The 18,568-nt window shown below is 36.4% G+C and overlaps 2 protein-coding genes across 2 annotated transcripts; one reads left to right on the forward strand and one right to left on the reverse strand.

The window, feature by feature from the left end:
• Positions 1-88: 88 nt before the first annotated feature.
• Positions 89-9,046, reverse strand: LOC113709614 (uncharacterized). Its single transcript, XM_027232410.2, has 18 exons — positions 8,507-9,046; positions 7,453-7,522; positions 6,610-7,209; positions 6,339-6,524; positions 6,131-6,244; positions 5,760-5,818; positions 5,523-5,589; positions 5,281-5,332; positions 5,047-5,139; positions 4,779-4,862; positions 4,199-4,623; positions 3,586-3,647; positions 2,914-2,983; positions 2,134-2,214; positions 1,927-2,028; positions 1,135-1,259; positions 817-937; positions 89-636 (listed from the first exon to the last, which is right to left on the reverse strand). The coding sequence occupies exons 1-18, from the start codon at positions 8,581-8,583 to the stop codon at positions 511-513; spliced, it is 2,514 nt and encodes an 837-aa protein (XP_027088211.1). The 5' UTR covers positions 8,584-9,046; the 3' UTR covers positions 89-510.
• A 6,051-nt stretch (positions 9,047-15,097) lies between these two features.
• On the forward strand, positions 15,098-18,568 carry LOC113709364 (CDP-diacylglycerol--glycerol-3-phosphate 3-phosphatidyltransferase 2). Its single transcript, XM_027232111.2, has 7 exons — positions 15,098-15,782; positions 16,596-16,693; positions 16,790-16,840; positions 16,949-17,062; positions 17,530-17,586; positions 17,690-17,775; positions 17,903-18,568. The coding sequence occupies exons 1-7, from the start codon at positions 15,239-15,241 to the stop codon at positions 18,021-18,023; spliced, it is 1,071 nt and encodes a 356-aa protein (XP_027087912.1). The 5' UTR covers positions 15,098-15,238; the 3' UTR covers positions 18,024-18,568.

Consider the following 18,568-nt stretch of genomic DNA (forward strand, 5'->3'; position numbering starts at 1 on the left):
TCATCACATGTTCAATACAACAGCATCAACAAATTTCTTACTACCGGACGCCTCAGTGACATTTTTCTATGGAAATGAGGCTAGAACATTGAGCAAATCACTCTTAAAACTTTCTTCAAAAGAATTGATATCACTACTCTCTCTCTCTCTCTGTGCATCTAAAACATTATACATTTGAGTAGCTGAGGGGGAGAAGAAAAAAATATAACAATAATATTACAGGAAGCATTATTTTACAGCCGGAGGATAGCTAAAAGATCCCCTTTTTCATCTTTTCTAAATTTGTCTATGCTATTAATATTGTTTTTCTATAATAAACAAACCAATAAATGGTACTATACTTTCTTATACCTTCTTTCTTCACCTTCTAAGGGATGGAGGGGGTGAAAAAATAAGATGCAGACAAAGAAACCACATTTACTCGTTTCAAAAGTGACATTCAAGCTGGAGAGCAGTTCCTGTTTCTAACAAGAGTTGCAGTTTCCCAAGCCTTTTTTTCATCTTCAGAAGCTATTGTACATTATTGTCCTCCAACTGATGGCTGTTAGTCTCTTTCTGTGGGGTACTTGGAGTTTGTTCCACTTTCGCGTCTACCAATTTATCATCATTGGATTCCTCAACATTAGATGGCTTTCCCTATATGATTCACAGCAAATGTAGGGCATATATAAGCAATAAGTGGCACAATCTACATTTGAGCTTATTATTGCATTAAACCATCTTTCTTTCAGCTCCCTACAGTGATCCTTAATGAAACTCTTTTGATAATAAATTTGTACATTATAATTCTTCAAAATTGGAGAAGTCTAAACTGACCTTAATCCTATCACGCCAACCAAGTCCAAATGGTCTTGATAGCAAACTAATCTTTCTCATCGGGATGTCTTGGGAAGAATCTTGACTGTTTCGAACTTGAGAAGAATCTTGCTGTACAGACCTATGAAGTGCAGTTGAGTTAACTATGACTGACACTAACAAATGCAAACCACAAAACCAAATTCTGCTCATGCCAGCGGTAGCACATCCAAAAAATAAAGGAATTCAGTATTGCAGAAGAAGAAAAAAATAATCAAACAGCATAATGTCAATGTCATTAAACACTTGAAAGTAGATAGTGAAAGAGACAATAGGCACCTTGGAGAAGGTTGTGCTTTATTTTGTCCAGATTGGTACTGCAATGTAGCCTCCAACATGGACTCTGCCATAATTACCCTTTTTTCCATATCAGCCAGGGAAGCAATAGCTTCTTCATATTTTTCCTGCCGTTAGAAAGACGATATAACTTAATGACTGACATTTCCAGCTGGTGTATTTTTCTGAAGCACCGGCATAATTACAGTTTGCAAATTAGGCGCAAAAATTCTAATCAATATCATGGACATCAAAGAGACAAATGCAGAGGATAAAGGTTCAACTTCTAACCAACTTTCAGCCATAAATCAGAGCCAGACTTAATTCCCTTTCAAGTTCAACAATTACTCAAGTACTGGCTGACTTTTCAAAAGCTTGGAACAGTATTGTGAGGAGAACTTTAAAGGATAGGAATCCACCTCAAAGCAAACAAACAGTGGGCTCTTTTCAATAAGGTAACCACACGATAACAAAATCAATGCAATAGTTGAGATAAATTGCTTATAGGTCCTCTGTTAAAAAGAAACAATGAATGGGCTGGCAAGCTGATAGCACAAGTCCATATTAAAACTTTGTAATGAATAAGCACGGTATAAATGCTATCACTAATGCTCCACTAGATTGAATGTAAACTGGTTTTCCCTTTACTGTCAATTTGTTACAGATGCACAAACACAACACTGACATATTTTGCTAGTTCCAACAAACAAAAGAATAATTGACGAAGAAAAAGTTTAATAGCAATATGAACAAAAGAATGAGATGCCTCAAGAAAGACATAATATCCTAGTAAACCTGAAGCACTTGAGCAGCATATCTCTGAGCATTTGCATCTTGTTCAGCAAACCTACGAGCATCTTCAGTTACCTTCTGCTCCTGCTCTACTTTCATCAAAACCTAGATAACAGGTCATGACCAAGTCACTATATGAAACACTGAGGAGACTGAGGGGTAAAATCAGCTACAATGTCATGAATCATCTACTAGTAGTAAACATAGTACCTGAAGCATGGCAGTTTCTTGTTCTTGCTTATCAGCAAAAGCCTGCCGAAGTTCTGCAAGTTCTCGCTCTAATTGCTCAACCTAAAGAGAAGACACATGATTTACCTTGAATTCAGAAAATCAGTATCTCAAAAGAGAGTGATTAGATTTGCACCACAAAACCCTCATTGAAATTAAGCAGATTTTAGACAAATTTTGAAAAGAAAACATCATTGATATCACCAGCGAGAAAAAAGGAACCAAAATCCTGAAGAAAAGGGGGGGGGGGAGAATAAAAAAGAAAAAGAAGCAACTCTTGAACTTGACACACTAAGCCAAAAATTTTTATTAGAAAAACTTGCATATGAAATTCATTCTGTAGATCCCATGCAATAAGATTATACTCACATCAGAGAACAACTAAACAGCAAATCAGGAAAGAAGCCCAGGCAAAAAGCTCAATTTTGAAAAGCCAAAATACAATAAGAATACAAAAAATATTGAATAGCCCTCTTGCAGTGGACCCCGCAACAAGTGATGTACATAGCGGTGATCGGAAAAAAAAAAAATCCCTTTTTCAATTAATGACCAATATTCGGTAAAATCAAATAAGACCTGAATTATCTAGCAGTCAAAATTTATAGTAATTGCTTTATTTGATACCAGGAGGAAAAGGCAATTTCATCAGAGACATAAAAAAGCACCGTACAGAAAGAGCAAAATAAGTGGAGAATCAGCAAGATAAATCAATGAGATAATAATAAAGGAAAAAAATCATGGTGGGAAAAATTATTCACGTACTCGTGCACTCAATTGCCTCCGGTTATCTTGCTTGACCATCTCCATTAGTGCTGTTTCCAACTCCTCAGATCTGTAAAACCAAGAGAAGAAAAGAAAAAAAATTTGATATTCAGTACAAGAAGTAAAAATTCTGTGAAGCAGCCGTATATGCATTTTGAAGGCAGTTATAACAAGCAAAATATTTCATCAGGAAAGCACAGAACATCAAAACATACAAATACCAAAAGACTTATAAGTTGCTGTTATGTATAGTTATGGAGTATCACAAAAAAAGGCATGTATAGTTTAGAAGTATCAGAGAAAAGCTAACTTGAACTAAGATACATTACAAGGTGAAGGAATGTTCTCAATCGTTTTTTAAATGTCTGATACATAAAGCAAGACCTATACTCGACATCATGTGCACAAAAATATTTGGCTAGAAAGGAAAAATTGATGTGAAAAAAAATAACTATACAGGCACCATTAAGAAGACAATCTTTAGAAGATAAAGCCAATATTTGGGCTCCTTTGGATTTGTGGGTCCTGCATGTATTTTGTTTCAAACTGAGTGAAAGTAATGCCCATGTTTCCAACAGAAGGACCCAAAATTAAGATCCAAGAAAATTGAACAGCAAATCAGTCAGAATTCAGGAGGCAAGAAACTGCACGGCACATAACACTGACATCTACCTGAGTTCAGCAGACCGTTTTTCCTCCAACAACTTACATAATTCAACCTTCAGCCACACTACCTGCACATGCTCTATATGTCACCAAGGGAAGAACAAAAAATATACTCTTTTTGATGAATAAGACAATCAAAACAAAGTGAAACAAATTTTACTCGTACAAGGGAAGAATATATTAATTGCACAATATGCATAGCGTGGTGCCATATCAACTTTCCAAAAGTATATAACAATCCATCTCTCCTGTATTCCACTGATTACCAGTTTGAGTTCAACCTCCAGTCATTATCAGCTAATAGACATACTTCTAAGCTGCGAGTCCTCCTTAGGAGGCAAAATCATTATCATTGGCGAAGGTTTTCTAAAATCTCATAGCTATTCAGTGGTACACAAGTGCATTTAAGGGATGCACCAAGCATTGGAACTTCAAGTATGGAAAAGGAAGGGATTTATGATTAAGCAATAATATAACTCTCCTTAATCATATATATCAATCTGTATCAAAAGTTCTACAAGAATACCTTGCCATGTTACACAAGAATGATATTTACCTAGTATTCATATTTATCCATAGCAATAATAAGGACAAGAGGTCAGGAAAGGGAAGAAGGTACCTGTTCTTTGAGATCTGGAACAGAATCAATCTCCATATCATCTGTCAGGCCCGTATACAACTGATCCATGGTAGCAGATGCAGCATGTATGGGGGATACATCACCATTTATCTGTTTATTAACCCCTTGATCTGCTCTATTCGCCCCAGCAATTATAGATCCAGGATCCCGCTTAAAACTATATAGCTTGGACGCCAAGCCCTTGGAATCCTTCCAGGCCCGAAGTCCTTTTGATCTTTCTTCAATAGCAGCCTTTACTGCTGGCCGATGCTTATTTCTCAGTTCCTGTAGTCTGGATTCATTAACATTCTGGTAACCCATGCATGCTGTCAAAACCAGTTGGCTGCTATCAAATGTGGAGCCAGCCAGTGACTGCAACAGAGTTACTGCATCACCAGCATCCTTAGTTGTGACAAGGGCAGGTCCTAAACAAAACTGAGCAAAATAAGTTTCATTCATGTAATAGTAGAGTCCTTATTTCAAGTAAAAATGGTTAAGCACATCAAAGAACTACGAAAAGGTCACATCAATATACACATTCGAGGTATGTAGAGTGACCCCAAACACTTTATGACATTACCATATAGTTCCATTAAAGCAAGGGCTGTCCGAAATAGCATCACACGGTTTCCTTCAAAGAGAAGCACATCCCAGACCCTAAGAACTGGGAAAAAAGCAAACTTATCAGGCTCAAGCTCTCATATGACACTGCACTTCCAGTGAGATAAGCAAAATGAGAAGAGACGTTTCATAACTGGATGGCATGAGAATAGCAGATAAGCACATTCCTACAACCTCAACATATAAAGACCTACAAAGATATAGCACAATGAAGCAAAGAACCTGACCACTTTCCCATGGAAGCATATTCATGAATATTGAAAGGAACCATGGTCCAGTAACCCATGCCACTTGAACTCCTAGATAATCCAGATGGTTTACTGCAACATACAAAGAGGTAGAATGAAACCAAAGAATAACAGCAAGGTTGTCTAATCAAAGATTAATGGGATTAAAGCACCAAGTAGAGGCATTGTCTACAGAAAAAAAACAAGAAGACAGTATGACAACAAGAGACAAACCCAGTTTTGGAAATTTCTCGCGCACCAACTCCTCAAGAACAAGTTGGTCAACCTGAAACATAATTCAAAAAAAGAAAATATATCTTAATCAACTTTTGAAACTTCTTCGCATATCCACATTATTTAGTTCAAGAATTCAAATACATGATTCATCCAAAAGGAACTAGACATCCACAATCTTACAAATCAATATGGCCAAGGCCAACCAATTGACAAAGCAACCAAAACCCAAAGCTCATTACCTGGGACTCTATCATTTCTTCTGAATAATAGCCATCAAAATAGTCATCAAGAATCCCCAACAAAGCCCTGAAAAAGCTAGCACTTAAGAAAATCCCATGCTAACAGCAATGCATTTGGTGCATAATGACACCAAACAGACAACCAAAATTTACAACAAAATAATTTGAAAAATCATATAACTATCACCCAAACAAAAGGTTCCAGTAATGAACACCATGAGCAAGTTCCAAACTCACCAAAATGCATTTTCTTCAGGCATCAGTAACAGCAGCAGACCTGCAAAGAAATTCATTGCCTGCAAAGTAAATAGCAATAAATCAGTGGCATTTGGAAGATGTCAAGTGTCATTTAGCTTAAGGTCACAGGCACGAGCGAATATAACTAGAGATCAACTTTATGGAACACAAAAGAAGAGCAAAAATCATATAAAGAAACCAGCGTATATCAACAATATTGTCTTGATGCATTAAGGTATAAAAACATATGAAGAAACAAAATAATAATGTGAGAACAACTACCCAAGACAATTAAATTCAGCTTGTCACCGCCACATTCCCCATGCTAAATCATAAGAAAAAAAAAAAAGAAACTCTTTGCAGACAAGTACCTGACAGTACCCAACAGAAGGATTATGCCGAGCATAAGCAGTAAGTAATCGTCTCAAAGCATTTCTTCCATCTTCATCCAGAGCAGGATGGCCTGGGAATGTCCGAGGCAAATCCTATACAGTTTAAACAATAATAGAAAACTCAGAATGGCATCAAATTAGTAACAAGAAGCTATCTATAATCACAATAGAAGGGTAAACCAAAGACCTTCTCAATCTGCCCTTTCCATTTCTCAGATATAGCAATACAGTCTGCAGTTGACTCCTTTTTACTGTCCTCTGATTCCACATGTCCGTTATCTGTGTTATTAGCAGATTTAACGTTTGATGCTAGCAAATCTTGATAGTATTTCTCCACACGACGCGTCTTGACACCAACAAAGGCTTGCCAAAGCTATAATTAAAAGAACAAACTGAGCATATAGGAAGAAGATTGAATTGAATGAGTTCAAAGAAGGATCAAAGACTGGTATGTCTACCTCTCCCCTCAAAGCCATTGGCACACCACCTTGCACAAGAATCTCTAATTCTTCTTTCCAAGGAATCAAAGATTCTGGAGAAGCTAAATCACCAGTGGCACCCGCTCCTAAGGCACTTATGTTATCAGTTGATTCTGATCTCTCCAAGTCATAAAATTCTTCTTCAGAGTCCTCTTCAGATGCTCCTTTTGCAGGTCGAGCCTCTTCAATAGGAGGAAGATGCTTTCCAGTTCCAACACCTTGCTCTTTCTTCACATATCCAGCTGTCTTCTTAACACGAAAGCTCATTGCATCCTCAATTGGATGTAGCAATAGTCTAACTTCCGTCCATATCTGGACCCCATGGGCTTTTGTCTTCACTGTTGGTTGCCCCTCTTCCCCTTCATTTGTAGTCAAAGTTCCAGAATCAGGCTTCTCACCACCTATATTCTCTTCTTCTTTTTCATTCCCGACAACAATATCAGCATCCTCATTTCTGGTTCCAGCATGATACGTGATACCATCATTATGTGGAGATAACCCATTTATAGGCAATCGAGCAGACTCTGCTTGACGTAGCAAAAAATCTTTCCATCTCTCAGACCTTTCCTCCTCTTCTTCCTATAGGGATTACAAACAACAAGAGAGACTATAAGCCAGAATCAAAGCTTAAATCTTTTGGCTGAGGCACATTGTTGAAGTTTCATATAAACTAATCTAGCTTTGTCCTAAGTAGGCATTTTGCATAGTGTGAATCAGATTAAGTGTTACACAAATCTTTTTGCATTTTATACCATTACAAATTCCCTGAATCAAATACATGATTCTGTATTACTAAAAACCACTAGAGATAAGATTAACCACCTTGTATATATTTGCATATTCACGGTATCTCTGCAAGTGCTGCGGTCTCACAGCAAATCCATAAGCATCCCTGATCAAGAAAGATCTTCATTAATTGGTCCAACACAACAAGGCAATCAAAGTAAATTCCAAGCTAGTTAGACACCAAATAACTTGAACAGCTCAAAAATTTTGGTCCTACCACACAACATAGTAGTACATGAAGATCAAATCCAATGAAGCGACATACAGAAACCATAACAGGAAAAAACCGTTGCACTTTTCCATAAAGACTAGAAATAAAGGTGCATTGCTACCTTCCATCAGCCTCAAAACATTGCCGGCTTATATCAGATAACAACATTTTCCACTGTGTATTTCCATTTTCCTAGAATCCATATTGCTCTTGGCGTTGCCGTTACCACATTCTGAATTTTAACTATATCACAAACCAGTCTTCCCTTTAACAGGCGCTCAACGAGAACACTAGTAATTAATCAAATTCATAAGAGATTTAGGATAAAAATACGTTTCTTCGTTTAGATTTTACTGAAATCAAGATTTGGAAGCTTCTAAAAACAAAGAAAAAAAAGGAAGAAAATCTCAATTATATTCAACTTAAGCAAACAAATCAGGAATAACAACATCATCAGAATGGTAGTGATAATCAAATTGTCAATCGCTCTAGTTTCTTCAAGTTGAATTGCAAAATCCCATTGCCGTCAAATCAGAAAAAGACCCCAAATTTGAATTAAGTGAATAAAAAAAATAAAAAAGATTTACAATTGTCGTAATCTAATCAGGACTAGAAAGGGCCCATCAGAATATCTAACACTGCCAATGAAAATCAAGAAAATTTCCTCATGGTGATTCATCAAACGGTACCAAGATAATCCACGTGGCAAGTTATAGAAGAATCAAGAAAGAATAGTAAAAATCCGGCATGAGAATCTACAAAATGAAAAGAAGAAAATCAAGAAACAGAAAAATGTGGAACGTGGGATTATGGGATAGACACGTGGAGAGACGAGGGATGGGATAGGACTGAGAAAACAAACAGTAGTTAGAGCAGTACCTCTTGTGATCGAAAGAAATGACAGGAGGACTCAAGACTGCTGCTGCTGCTGCTGCAGATGCTGATTTGGCCTTCATTCTCGGAAAAGCAGGGGAAGAAGAAAAAGCCGGCGAGGAATGCGAAATGGAATCTCCCAGGGGTTTGAACTGGAATTGAACTTGGTCTTCTTTTCTTGATCTAAAAATCTATACTTTTAATCAACCAAAAAACAATTTAAAAAAAGAAAAAGAAGACAGAATTCGATGGTAGTAACTATTTATAGAACCATATATACTACTTCTAGTACCTATTGAGAAATATAACCGAAGAGGGAAGAGTGATTAGGCGGAGGATGGGTAGGGTGGCTCATGGCTGCTAGTGCAGCTATAGCAGCAGCAGGAATTGTACTGAATTGGTAGTACTGAATTGGTTTGACGTGGATTTGATCCTTTTTCCTTGTTGATTAATGGGTCCATGGGGGAGAGAGGGCGTATGGGGCGTGGTGGGGGACCGGTCACATGGGATCGGCGAGATTAACGTTTACATAAAGTTTTTGTTTTTTTTTAAGTAAAGAGTTTAAATGGATTTGGTTTCGATTAGTGTTATAGGTCAGAACATGTCCTCGTTGCTTATAAAAATTTTCACGAATTGGTCATCAATACATTCCTCACATCATCGATAGCGAAATTTGAACCACACAACCTTTTATAAAGAAATTGTCATTCTTTACTAACTAAATTGATTGTATATATCAATAACGAGATATTCGAACTACACAACTTTTTTATAAAGAAATTATCCGTCCTTGCTAACTAAATTGATTGTGTATATTAATAACGAGATTCGAACTACACGAGCTTTTGTGAAAAAATAATCCATACTTATCGGCTGATGAGTTAATTGTATGTTTATGCAACGCACTTGTGGTGTGACATTTTGTTAAAGAGACTTAAAATTAGGGGCGTCGGCACCGAGTGTATACAATTAGTATTTATTCAGTAAGTGGCAAGTTACTTAGCACGGACTACGAGCAGAGCGATTGCGTCCGGCGAGGCAAATGCAAAGGCAGGCAAGAATTGTTGGGCAAAGTAGGCTGGAATATTACTACTTGCATGAGATTAGAAAAAGAGGAGGCCAGGAGGGATGTGGAGATTGGAAGAGGAAGCAAAGGCAGGGAGGGCCCGGATGGATTAATCTAGGACAATAAGTGTAAAAAAACAAAAAAACAAAAGGAAGCTGCTTCATTTCAATGCTCCAGATATATTTTATTCCTAACATTTATTGGGATTTAATTCTTTTCTCCTTTAAAACCACATGGATGGAAAGAAATGAGCTACTATCATTAATGCGACAATGTCGAAAACCAATCAATATTGCCAACTCATTATTAAGGAATATCGATTATATCTTCATTTTACATATTTTTTTAGGACTCATTCTTTGGGTTTTTCTGTACCACTCGGCAGTGTCGACAACACCATTTGCGTCCCTTAAGAATATGCTGAAAGAAATGGTAATTAATTATACAGCATGGTTGGCTGGCTGGCCAGTCAAACATTTTTAAATTTTTATTTTTATGAGCATCAATTAATCTTGGGATTTTATTCTGCCAGTCAGTTGCTTATTCGATTAATAACGCATTGTCCTCTTTAACACAGTCTGATGTTTTTCCATTTCGTTCTCTTAATTGTTCAATTGAATTAATTTGTCCCCTCAACTTTTGAAAAAGCTTTTTTTGTGTAATGCAATCCACAAGTATACTTAAATTAAATGTGATTTTGTCATGTTTCGTGCATATTTTACAGAAAAGCACAAAGAAATTGCAGATTTCGGTTAAATAATATGCACGACAAGACTTGTTTATTTGTAAATCATCAAGGGTACGGAATTGGCTTTTTATTATATTACATTTGACATCGTATGTCTTTTTTTTTTTTAACAAAACGTTGATGTCATTAAGGCCAAACCTATCAATTTGTTGCAACCTATACATTATTACGTCTCACGTGACCTAATAATGTATTACATCACGTGAGACATAATAATGTATAGGTTGCAACAAATTGACAAGTCTAGGAACAAATTGACAAATTTAGGAGCTGTATTGAATCATTAAATTATGAGGGGATAAAATGGAAAAGTACGTACTTATAAAGGACTATTTTGTAATTTTTTAAGCATTCTTTTCAGTGATTTCAGATACGGAGAAAAGCTAGTTGGTGTTGGTAGACGTGACACTACTGTGGATACACTAATACTAGAGTCCAAACTCTTTGTTATTCTTTAATCCTAATGTTTTTGCATTGTACTACACTACAATAAATTGGGTAAAGATGAATCAATCTATGTAGGTAATGGGAAGCCACGATGGGCGGGAGGTTCGAGAGAGTATTCGAATTCGAAGCCTCTCACGTGCATTAAAAAAAATTTTAAAAAAATGAAATTTCGATGAGTAATAAATTTTCAATGGAGCTACTTTGTGAGCTTGATTTGGATTTTACTTTTCACACTCCTATAATTTTCCCTAGCAAGACTATTATTTATCGTACATGACGAGTAATGGTGGTCGACTATTAATGTGCAAACCACTTTTATTAATGTGCAAACCGCTTGTTAATTGTTAGGACAAAACAATAATTCTAAGTGACATTATGGCACTTATCAGATCCAAAGGACGATTGCCCCAACAATGCTCAGCAGTGTACATCGATCGAGTTCAAAAGTTGGCATAAATTAATAAATCGTATCCTTTGCTATATTATTAGTTACGTGGAAAATTATCGAAAAAAGGACATAGGGGAAGAGAAGCTCCAAAGCAAGACTTTCAAACTGCACCAGGAATTTGCGACGGCAGAAAATGAAAGGTAAAGTGTAAAGATTGATGGTAAACATGATTGATGCTAACTATAAGATATTATAATTGTGCTTTAATGATTATTGCTGTGAGGTATGTGATTTAGTGGTGGACCAAACATCACTATTGACTATGTTGAGCTTTTTCGGTTTGTTGTCAATCACGGGCAGAGAAAATTAATAGAGAGAATTGTGCTTTAATTATGGAAGTTCTTTGAAGAATCTTTGTCTAGATTGCTTTTTTCTGAAATTTTTTACTGTAATGATCTGATATATTTGAAGTAAAAAGATAATTGAAAAATGTATCCACAGAAACGTAGCAATTTTAATTTTTTTTTTGGAAAAATTGCAATCCAAACACACCAATTTTTGTTTCAAATTTTCTTTCACATCTAAATTTAAGAACAACATGAACTTCAAAACATACTAAACTTGGGAAAAAATTGTATGTTTAACAAAAATATCCTTTGGTTTTAATTAACTCTGCAATTACATTATTTCATGTGCCATCGAAGATTGATCCTGCTTATCCGAGGGTCTCGCCTCCTCCACTGTCAATATATTTGTGTTAATGTCCCCTTAGATGCGGCCTCACCTCAATTCAAATGCCCCGTAATACATAACAAGTTAACAACTCGAGTAAATACACATGTTGAACTAATTTTTTCTACATTACTAATGTAATGATTTTTTTACACACATAAAATTTTTTTAATAAAGATTATGTGATGTGCATTTAATCATACTTACTTTGCGTGTGTTCCAAAAATACTACTACTTTAGAATTGTTAACATTTTAGGGGCACACTAATAAAAGAATAACTCATCTCGAGCCCCTTTAGTCCATTGTGTTTGGATAGTTATTATTTATATAAAAAATTGTTTATTTATATTATAAATATACTTTTTTAGTATATATTTTTATTTCACGTATATTACAACTTAAAAAATTTGTAATAATTATTTCAAATAAACTGCTATGGTAGATAACTAGAAACGCATGCAAGAGCGCAGAAAGGTCCGGCTGGAGGACAAGGGGCACGTCAACTGTCTCCAACGGTTTTGACCATTTTTAACGACGCGTAACTTTGGTTACACACGGTGTAATTTTATTTGCACAACGTGTAACTTTAGTATAAAATTTTGCGGATCCCACATACGATGTAAAAATCGATGCATAATTTGTTATCTGGATCGCACAAAATTTTTTGACCAAATCATGACCGTTAATTGCTCAGAAACGGTCATTCTGATGACTGTCCCTGCCCCATTTCCCCGGCTGGAAGACTTGTCAGATAACCGCCGCTTTCTCCGTAAATTCTCTTCTTCTTCTTTATTTAAAACGGAAACCCACATGTCGGAAAGGTCAATTTAAAGGGACTTTTACTGTGTGATTATAAACGATTTGGTCCCGGCATAATCATTGATGCTGCAACATGCCTTTCGAGTTTCGACCTTTATTTGGGTAGTTTAAAAAATTAATTTGTCACCCCTCAATTTTGCACAGACAATCATAATCCACCCCTAATATTGAGTAAACTTTTTATAAAGCGTTTTAAGTACATAAACCACATAATAAGTAGCCCAAATCATTCGACGGATAAGCACTACACACCCAAGTAAACTCAAAATATCCTAAAGATTGAGATAATGATCCCAAAATTTTCGACTTTTTCTTTTTCTTAAATAAATAATGGCTAGTTGTCATTTTCTCAAATCTTAAACTAGGTGGACAAACATGACCATTTAACTTTTCTTCGTAACGGGCATATAGAAAATTTACACGCCCTGTACTTGACTACAGAAGCTCCAGACATGCACAGGGGATATGAATGGACCTATTATTTCAGTCATGCCAAAAAGAAAAAGAGTAAAATCCATCACCTTTATTACCAAACAGAAAAAATCCATCACCTTTTTTTGGGGCCCATGTTTGCTCTACATCATTGCTTGATAGGTCTCACATTTTAGACTACCTTTTCTTGACGAAGAAATTGAAAATGTATTGAGATTTTTTTTCCCATTAAGAAAACAGATAATAAAAAAATTAGATACTTTTGCGAGCAATTGGCGACTGCAATTTATTGGACTAATCTAGTTCGTTAAATAAGCAATTACACACCATGCTAGTTACTACAGGTGCATTCAAGTTGAGTCGAGATAAAATAATTGAACTCGAGGTTGAGATCAAATCCATTGAACTTTTAGAAATCGAACTCGAACTCGAACTCAATTTTAATTTACCTTACTTGAACTCGAACTCGATATCAAATTTAATTAAATATAATCGGGTCAAATCAAGTTCAATCGATCATATTCGAGTATAATCAAGTATAACTGAGTCTATTCGAATATAATCAAACTCACGTAACAAAAATTAATATTTTACATATAATTTTGAATAAAGAATGTTATTGACATTTGACAATAATAAAAATAAAAATTTTTAAATATATATATTATAAAAAAAGTTCGATTATGTTTATCGAGTCTTCAAGTACAAAAAATTGGAATTCGAACACGATCAAAACAAGTTCGAGTCGAACTATTGATTGAGTAGTCTGCAAACTCGAGTCGAATTACTTGATTCAACGTCACCCCTACTGCTCACTATACATACTATGCCCAATGCCACGTATCACTAGTTAGCCAGATTCAATCCTCTATACTCTGTCACTTTGGCTTATTACTAATATGAATCAATCCAACATAAATGAAAGATTTGAATTTGTAACCCTTTTTCTTCTTTTTTCCTTTTCTGATTTGAGCAAGTAAATTTGATAGACAATCTATGATTCATCAAATCTTCTTGTATTATTTTTAGCTTGTATTAAATTTATTTAATCTTTTATAGAATACAAATCTTTATCACAAAAGTAGTACACATCCAATTTCCTCCTACCAAAAATAGGCATCCAAATTCCAATCCTGTTAATTTTTTTTAATTGTTCTTTGTATACTAGGGTTTATTATATTTATCTTCCCAGAGGTTTGACCAAATAACAAATCAGCCCCTCATGTTTGGCCAGACCACAAAATGTTCCTCAAGCTCAAAACTCCATAACATAAACATCCTGTCGGCAGTCAACTAACGCTGACTTACAATTGACATTAGCACAATTGACATTAGCATCCCACTCCAATTGCTAATGTCAATTGTAGAGTTTTTTTTTTTTTTTTAAGGCTTAAGCTTTAAAGTTTCAATATTTCAATAAACTTGATGTGAAAATAAAATAAAAATTCTAACCTCAAACCCCCGGAATTCAAGAAAAACAAGCTTAAATTGGAATTAAATTCTTCCAAAGTCTCCAACCAACTCCTTGAAAATATATTATAAACACACACTCGTGCAATAGCTCATATTCAATCATAAATTGACTCAACGAAAATCTCCAATTAACAAATATGGATAGATCTGATTATGGATAGAAAACTATATTCAAATTCATAAAAGGGTAATTTCCCAATTTCATGTGCTATTAAATCTCAAAAAACAAATTGTTACAAGGTCTGTTCATCATTGTGGTTATGTGTTTGAAAAAGTGCAAAAGAGGACGGCGATGAAATATAAAAGCAGCAATGGTGGTAGCGGCAATTGACAACAGAGTTGGCGACAGCGGTGATATGGAGACAAAACTTGTTCTTGGTTGATTACTAGATTGATTTCATTATACACAGAAGAAAAACATTTTCTAGAAAGTATTTTACGCCCAAACAAACACACCCTTAACTAGTTTCAAGGAGGAGGAAGGACACAGGACTGTCGAGCTGACACAGTGTATTTCTCTGCCAAAAGTAACCTAAGCTTACATTTGGCCACCCCTGCCCTGTCCATCACTCCATCCCCTTGCTAACGTGAGCCTCCCGTGCGCGTTACTCCACCCAACCGAATAAACAACCATGCCAGGGGGAATCCTTAAACTCTCCACAATCTCTTCCCTCTACTGCTCCCACAAATTACCCACCAATAATAATTGGGTCCGCCGCAGCCTTAACACCACCACCACCACCGCCGCCGCCGCATCTGGGCGGCAGCTCACGCACCCTATTTCAACCACCACGACCGGGGGGTGGTGGCGGCGGTGCAGGATAAGCCCGTGCGCACTCTCGGCGCATGTTAAGATCCCCCTCCCTTCCTCAAACTCTAGTTCTAATAATAGAAACAACAACCTAGTACTAGGACAGCGACACGGATTTGGTGGTCAGAAATTTTTGCATTCTTCGACCCCTTTGGCTTCCTCTTCTCAAGAAAAACGGCAAGGCTTTAGTACTCAATTTAACGACGATCCCAGTGGTCTCGCCACTCACATGGGCCCCACGCCTTACGGTCATGATGACGACGGGAAAAAACCACCGCCACCGTCGGCTAATTCTGCCAAATTACTCACATTGCCCACCATCCTCACCATCGGCCGCGTCGCCGCCGTCCCTCTTCTCGTTGCCAGTATGTTTTTGTGAAATCCCTTTTCTGCCTGCCTATGATCCAATACCCATTTGTATCAATAAAAATGGTTTCTTGGTTTTGTCCCGACAATCTATTTATTTTAATGTATGAATTTGAGTCTTAAAAGTCAGCTGCTTATACCCTTTTTGTGGATGTAAATGTGTATTAGATTTGGCATGTTTTTAATTGCTGGTGGATGTTGATTGAAAAACAAGTATCCGGAACTTGTAGTTGTTGAAAAGTTTATGCCTTTCCTCGTTATCTTTCACTCCTACACGGCAGCTTTTTTCTCATGGCTACCAAAAGTTGGAAATATGTTAGTATGTTAGTTCTGTTTTACGAGTTTTTTTGGCAAATTGCTATGACATATTCATATTATTCTCTTTGCCAGCTTCAACTTTGCATGTTTCATCCTTTTATAATTGTGTTTCTAATGCTACTACTAGTCCTACTCTTTTCTTAATCCAGGATAAGGTCACGAAAGAATATGAAGTTTAGAATGATGCTAGTAGATTCGCAGAATGCAAATGCCACTATTTCATTTTATTGTGCCCGAATCAGAATGAAATTCAGATTCCTTCGGTTGCAGCTTGAAAAACTACTTGGTTTTTTGATTTTATATTGAATATGGTTTTGCAACTACCCAACTTGTTTGATATAATGTCTGTTGTGCCGAGGCAAAATAGAAAGTGCATTGATGTTAATTGCTGCTAAAAGATAGGAAGCGCATTGATGTTATATTACTATTATGGACCATCTTTGGATAGTTGCATATTTGAGGAGACTCACAGTATTCCCTCTGTTCTGTATCAGCCTTCTACTCCGATAATTGGTGGGGACCGAATGCAGCAACCGGTATATTTATAGCTGCTGCAGTTACAGATTGGCTTGATGGGTATCTTGCTAGAAAGGTATTGCTTCCCAAACCCCAAACAATGAATCGTGAGGCCTTTTGATTCAACTTGTTTTTCTAACTGACAACTCAAGTTTTCTGTATGCTGTTTCAGATGAAACAAGGTACTGCATTTGGTGCATTTTTGGATCCAGTAGCTGATAAGGTATTTTCTTGCTTTTTTGGAAAGTAAACTTCTTTGAACAACATAATGAACTTCCACTGCAGATCCATAGGCTTTGGTTCTTTACATAGTTCTTCTTGATATTTTCAGCTTATGGTTGCTGCCACCTTGGTTTTACTGTGTTCAAAACCCCTGGAAGCTGGCATATTTGGACAAGCTTCATGGCTGCTAACCGTACCTGCAATTGCCATAATTGGAAGAGAGGTAAAGCACTTGATTTTACACGCAGTAATGGAGTTTAGATGGGCTGCATAACATGGCTGTTTTGATCCGTATTAATTGTGTTCTGTTGGTTTCACATATTTGTTCTTGTCTTCATCCATATTTCTGGCATTCGAGGCTTCATTTGGTTGCCACTTTTTAGGCTTTTAAATCACTTGAAGTACAAACTAAAATTTCAACCTTCGTTGGATCATATATTTGGCAGATATCCACCGCCTTTATTTTGGTTACATGTCAGCTTACTTGAGTTGATATCTGTTAGAATTTTGGAAGATCATGACTTGAGAATGCATAATAAAGTTATTTTGGCTTCACCCATGGAGATCAGTAGTTTCTTTGAGTTTAAAACTTTTGCTTGTTTTACATTCTCATCATCTTCTTGCTGTAAACATTCTGGGAAGGTTTGTAATTGATTTGTCTAATGAACTGGTTCTCTCATTTATCTTCAGATAACCATGTCTGCTGTCAGGGAATGGGCTGCTTCTCAAGATGGCAAACTCTCAGAGGTAAATACCACTACATGTAATTTTTTTTGTTTGCATTGGTGATTGTAGACCAATCAAGTTACATCTTCTCTGAATGCAACTCATAATGTGACTGATTTTCCAGGCTGTAGCTGTAAATAATTTGGGGAAGTGGAAAACAGCCACTCAGATGACAGCGTTAACCATATTGCTGGCCACCAGAGATAGCAGGTTTGGTCCTCTTTCTGTAGCTCGACCTTTTTTTTTTTTTGTGGGGGCAGTGTTGGACATAATCGAGAAGTGACCTTAAAACTGTGGTTTACTGACACACTTCTTCTCTGCCTCTCTTTCTCTTTAGTCTGATAGGGGCAGGAACACTTGTGGCTTCTGGTGTTGTATTGCTCTACATCTCCGCATGGCTCTCTGTATGGTCTTTGGTCGTGTATATGAGAAAGATCTGGAAAGTTTTGTTGATGTAGCTTTCTTCTGCATCAGCATTGCTTTGAGCTCTTAATATTTTATCTTTGAGGTATCTTGTTGACCAAATCCTTCGTTTGTTTATACAAGAGAGGTTTTTTCATATCACAAGGACAACAGGCGGCTCTGTTTTGGAATCTTCTGCACTTACTCATTAAACTACACTTACTGATTGATACTGTTAGTGGATTGAATAGGTATTCTTCATCGTAAGTTGTAACTCTCTAACAAATTCAGGTTCACAATGTTACAACAGTTTCGGCGCTGACCAGTTGTTTGCATCTTTCATGTTTCTGGTCTTGTCAATCTTTGGTTTGCGTAGATAGGCCAGTAGCATTTGCAGAGATGAAAGGTCTGTAGACGCTTGTCATATTTGTGGGTATAGGAATGATTCAACACAGATCACAGAACAACCTTTTATCTTTTTTGGAACTCTTGCCAAGGATGTAGTGCCATGATTGCTTATTTATATCTTAGTGATCTTGCTTAATAGTTCTTGTGGATATCAACCAGTGTATTCTGATCAAAAGTACACCTTGTTTTCTAA

This window comes from Coffea arabica, chromosome 9e, assembly GCF_036785885.1.
Source record: "Coffea arabica cultivar ET-39 chromosome 9e, Coffea Arabica ET-39 HiFi, whole genome shotgun sequence".
Classification (NCBI taxonomy): domain Eukaryota; kingdom Viridiplantae; phylum Streptophyta; class Magnoliopsida; order Gentianales; family Rubiaceae; genus Coffea; species Coffea arabica.

Coding starts and splice junctions, on each gene's coding strand:
- LOC113709614 (XM_027232410.2), bottom strand. CDS start 8,583: ATGAAGGCCAAATCAGCATCTGCAGCAGCAGCAGCAGCAGTCTTGAGT. Junction 7,523..8,506: donor ATTTCTTTCGATCACAAGAG/GTACTGCTCTAA, acceptor TTTCTTGATCAG/GGATGCTTATGGATTTGCTG. Junction 7,210..7,452: donor AATATGCAAATATATACAAG/GTGGTTAATCTT, acceptor TAATCCCTATAG/GAAGAAGAGGAGGAAAGGTC.
- LOC113709364 (XM_027232111.2), top strand. CDS start 15,239: ATGCCAGGGGGAATCCTTAAACTCTCCACAATCTCTTCCCTCTACTGC. Junction 16,694..16,789: donor ATGGGTATCTTGCTAGAAAG/GTATTGCTTCCC, acceptor ATGCTGTTTCAG/ATGAAACAAGGTACTGCATT. Junction 17,587..17,689: donor AAGATGGCAAACTCTCAGAG/GTAAATACCACT, acceptor CTGATTTTCCAG/GCTGTAGCTGTAAATAATTT.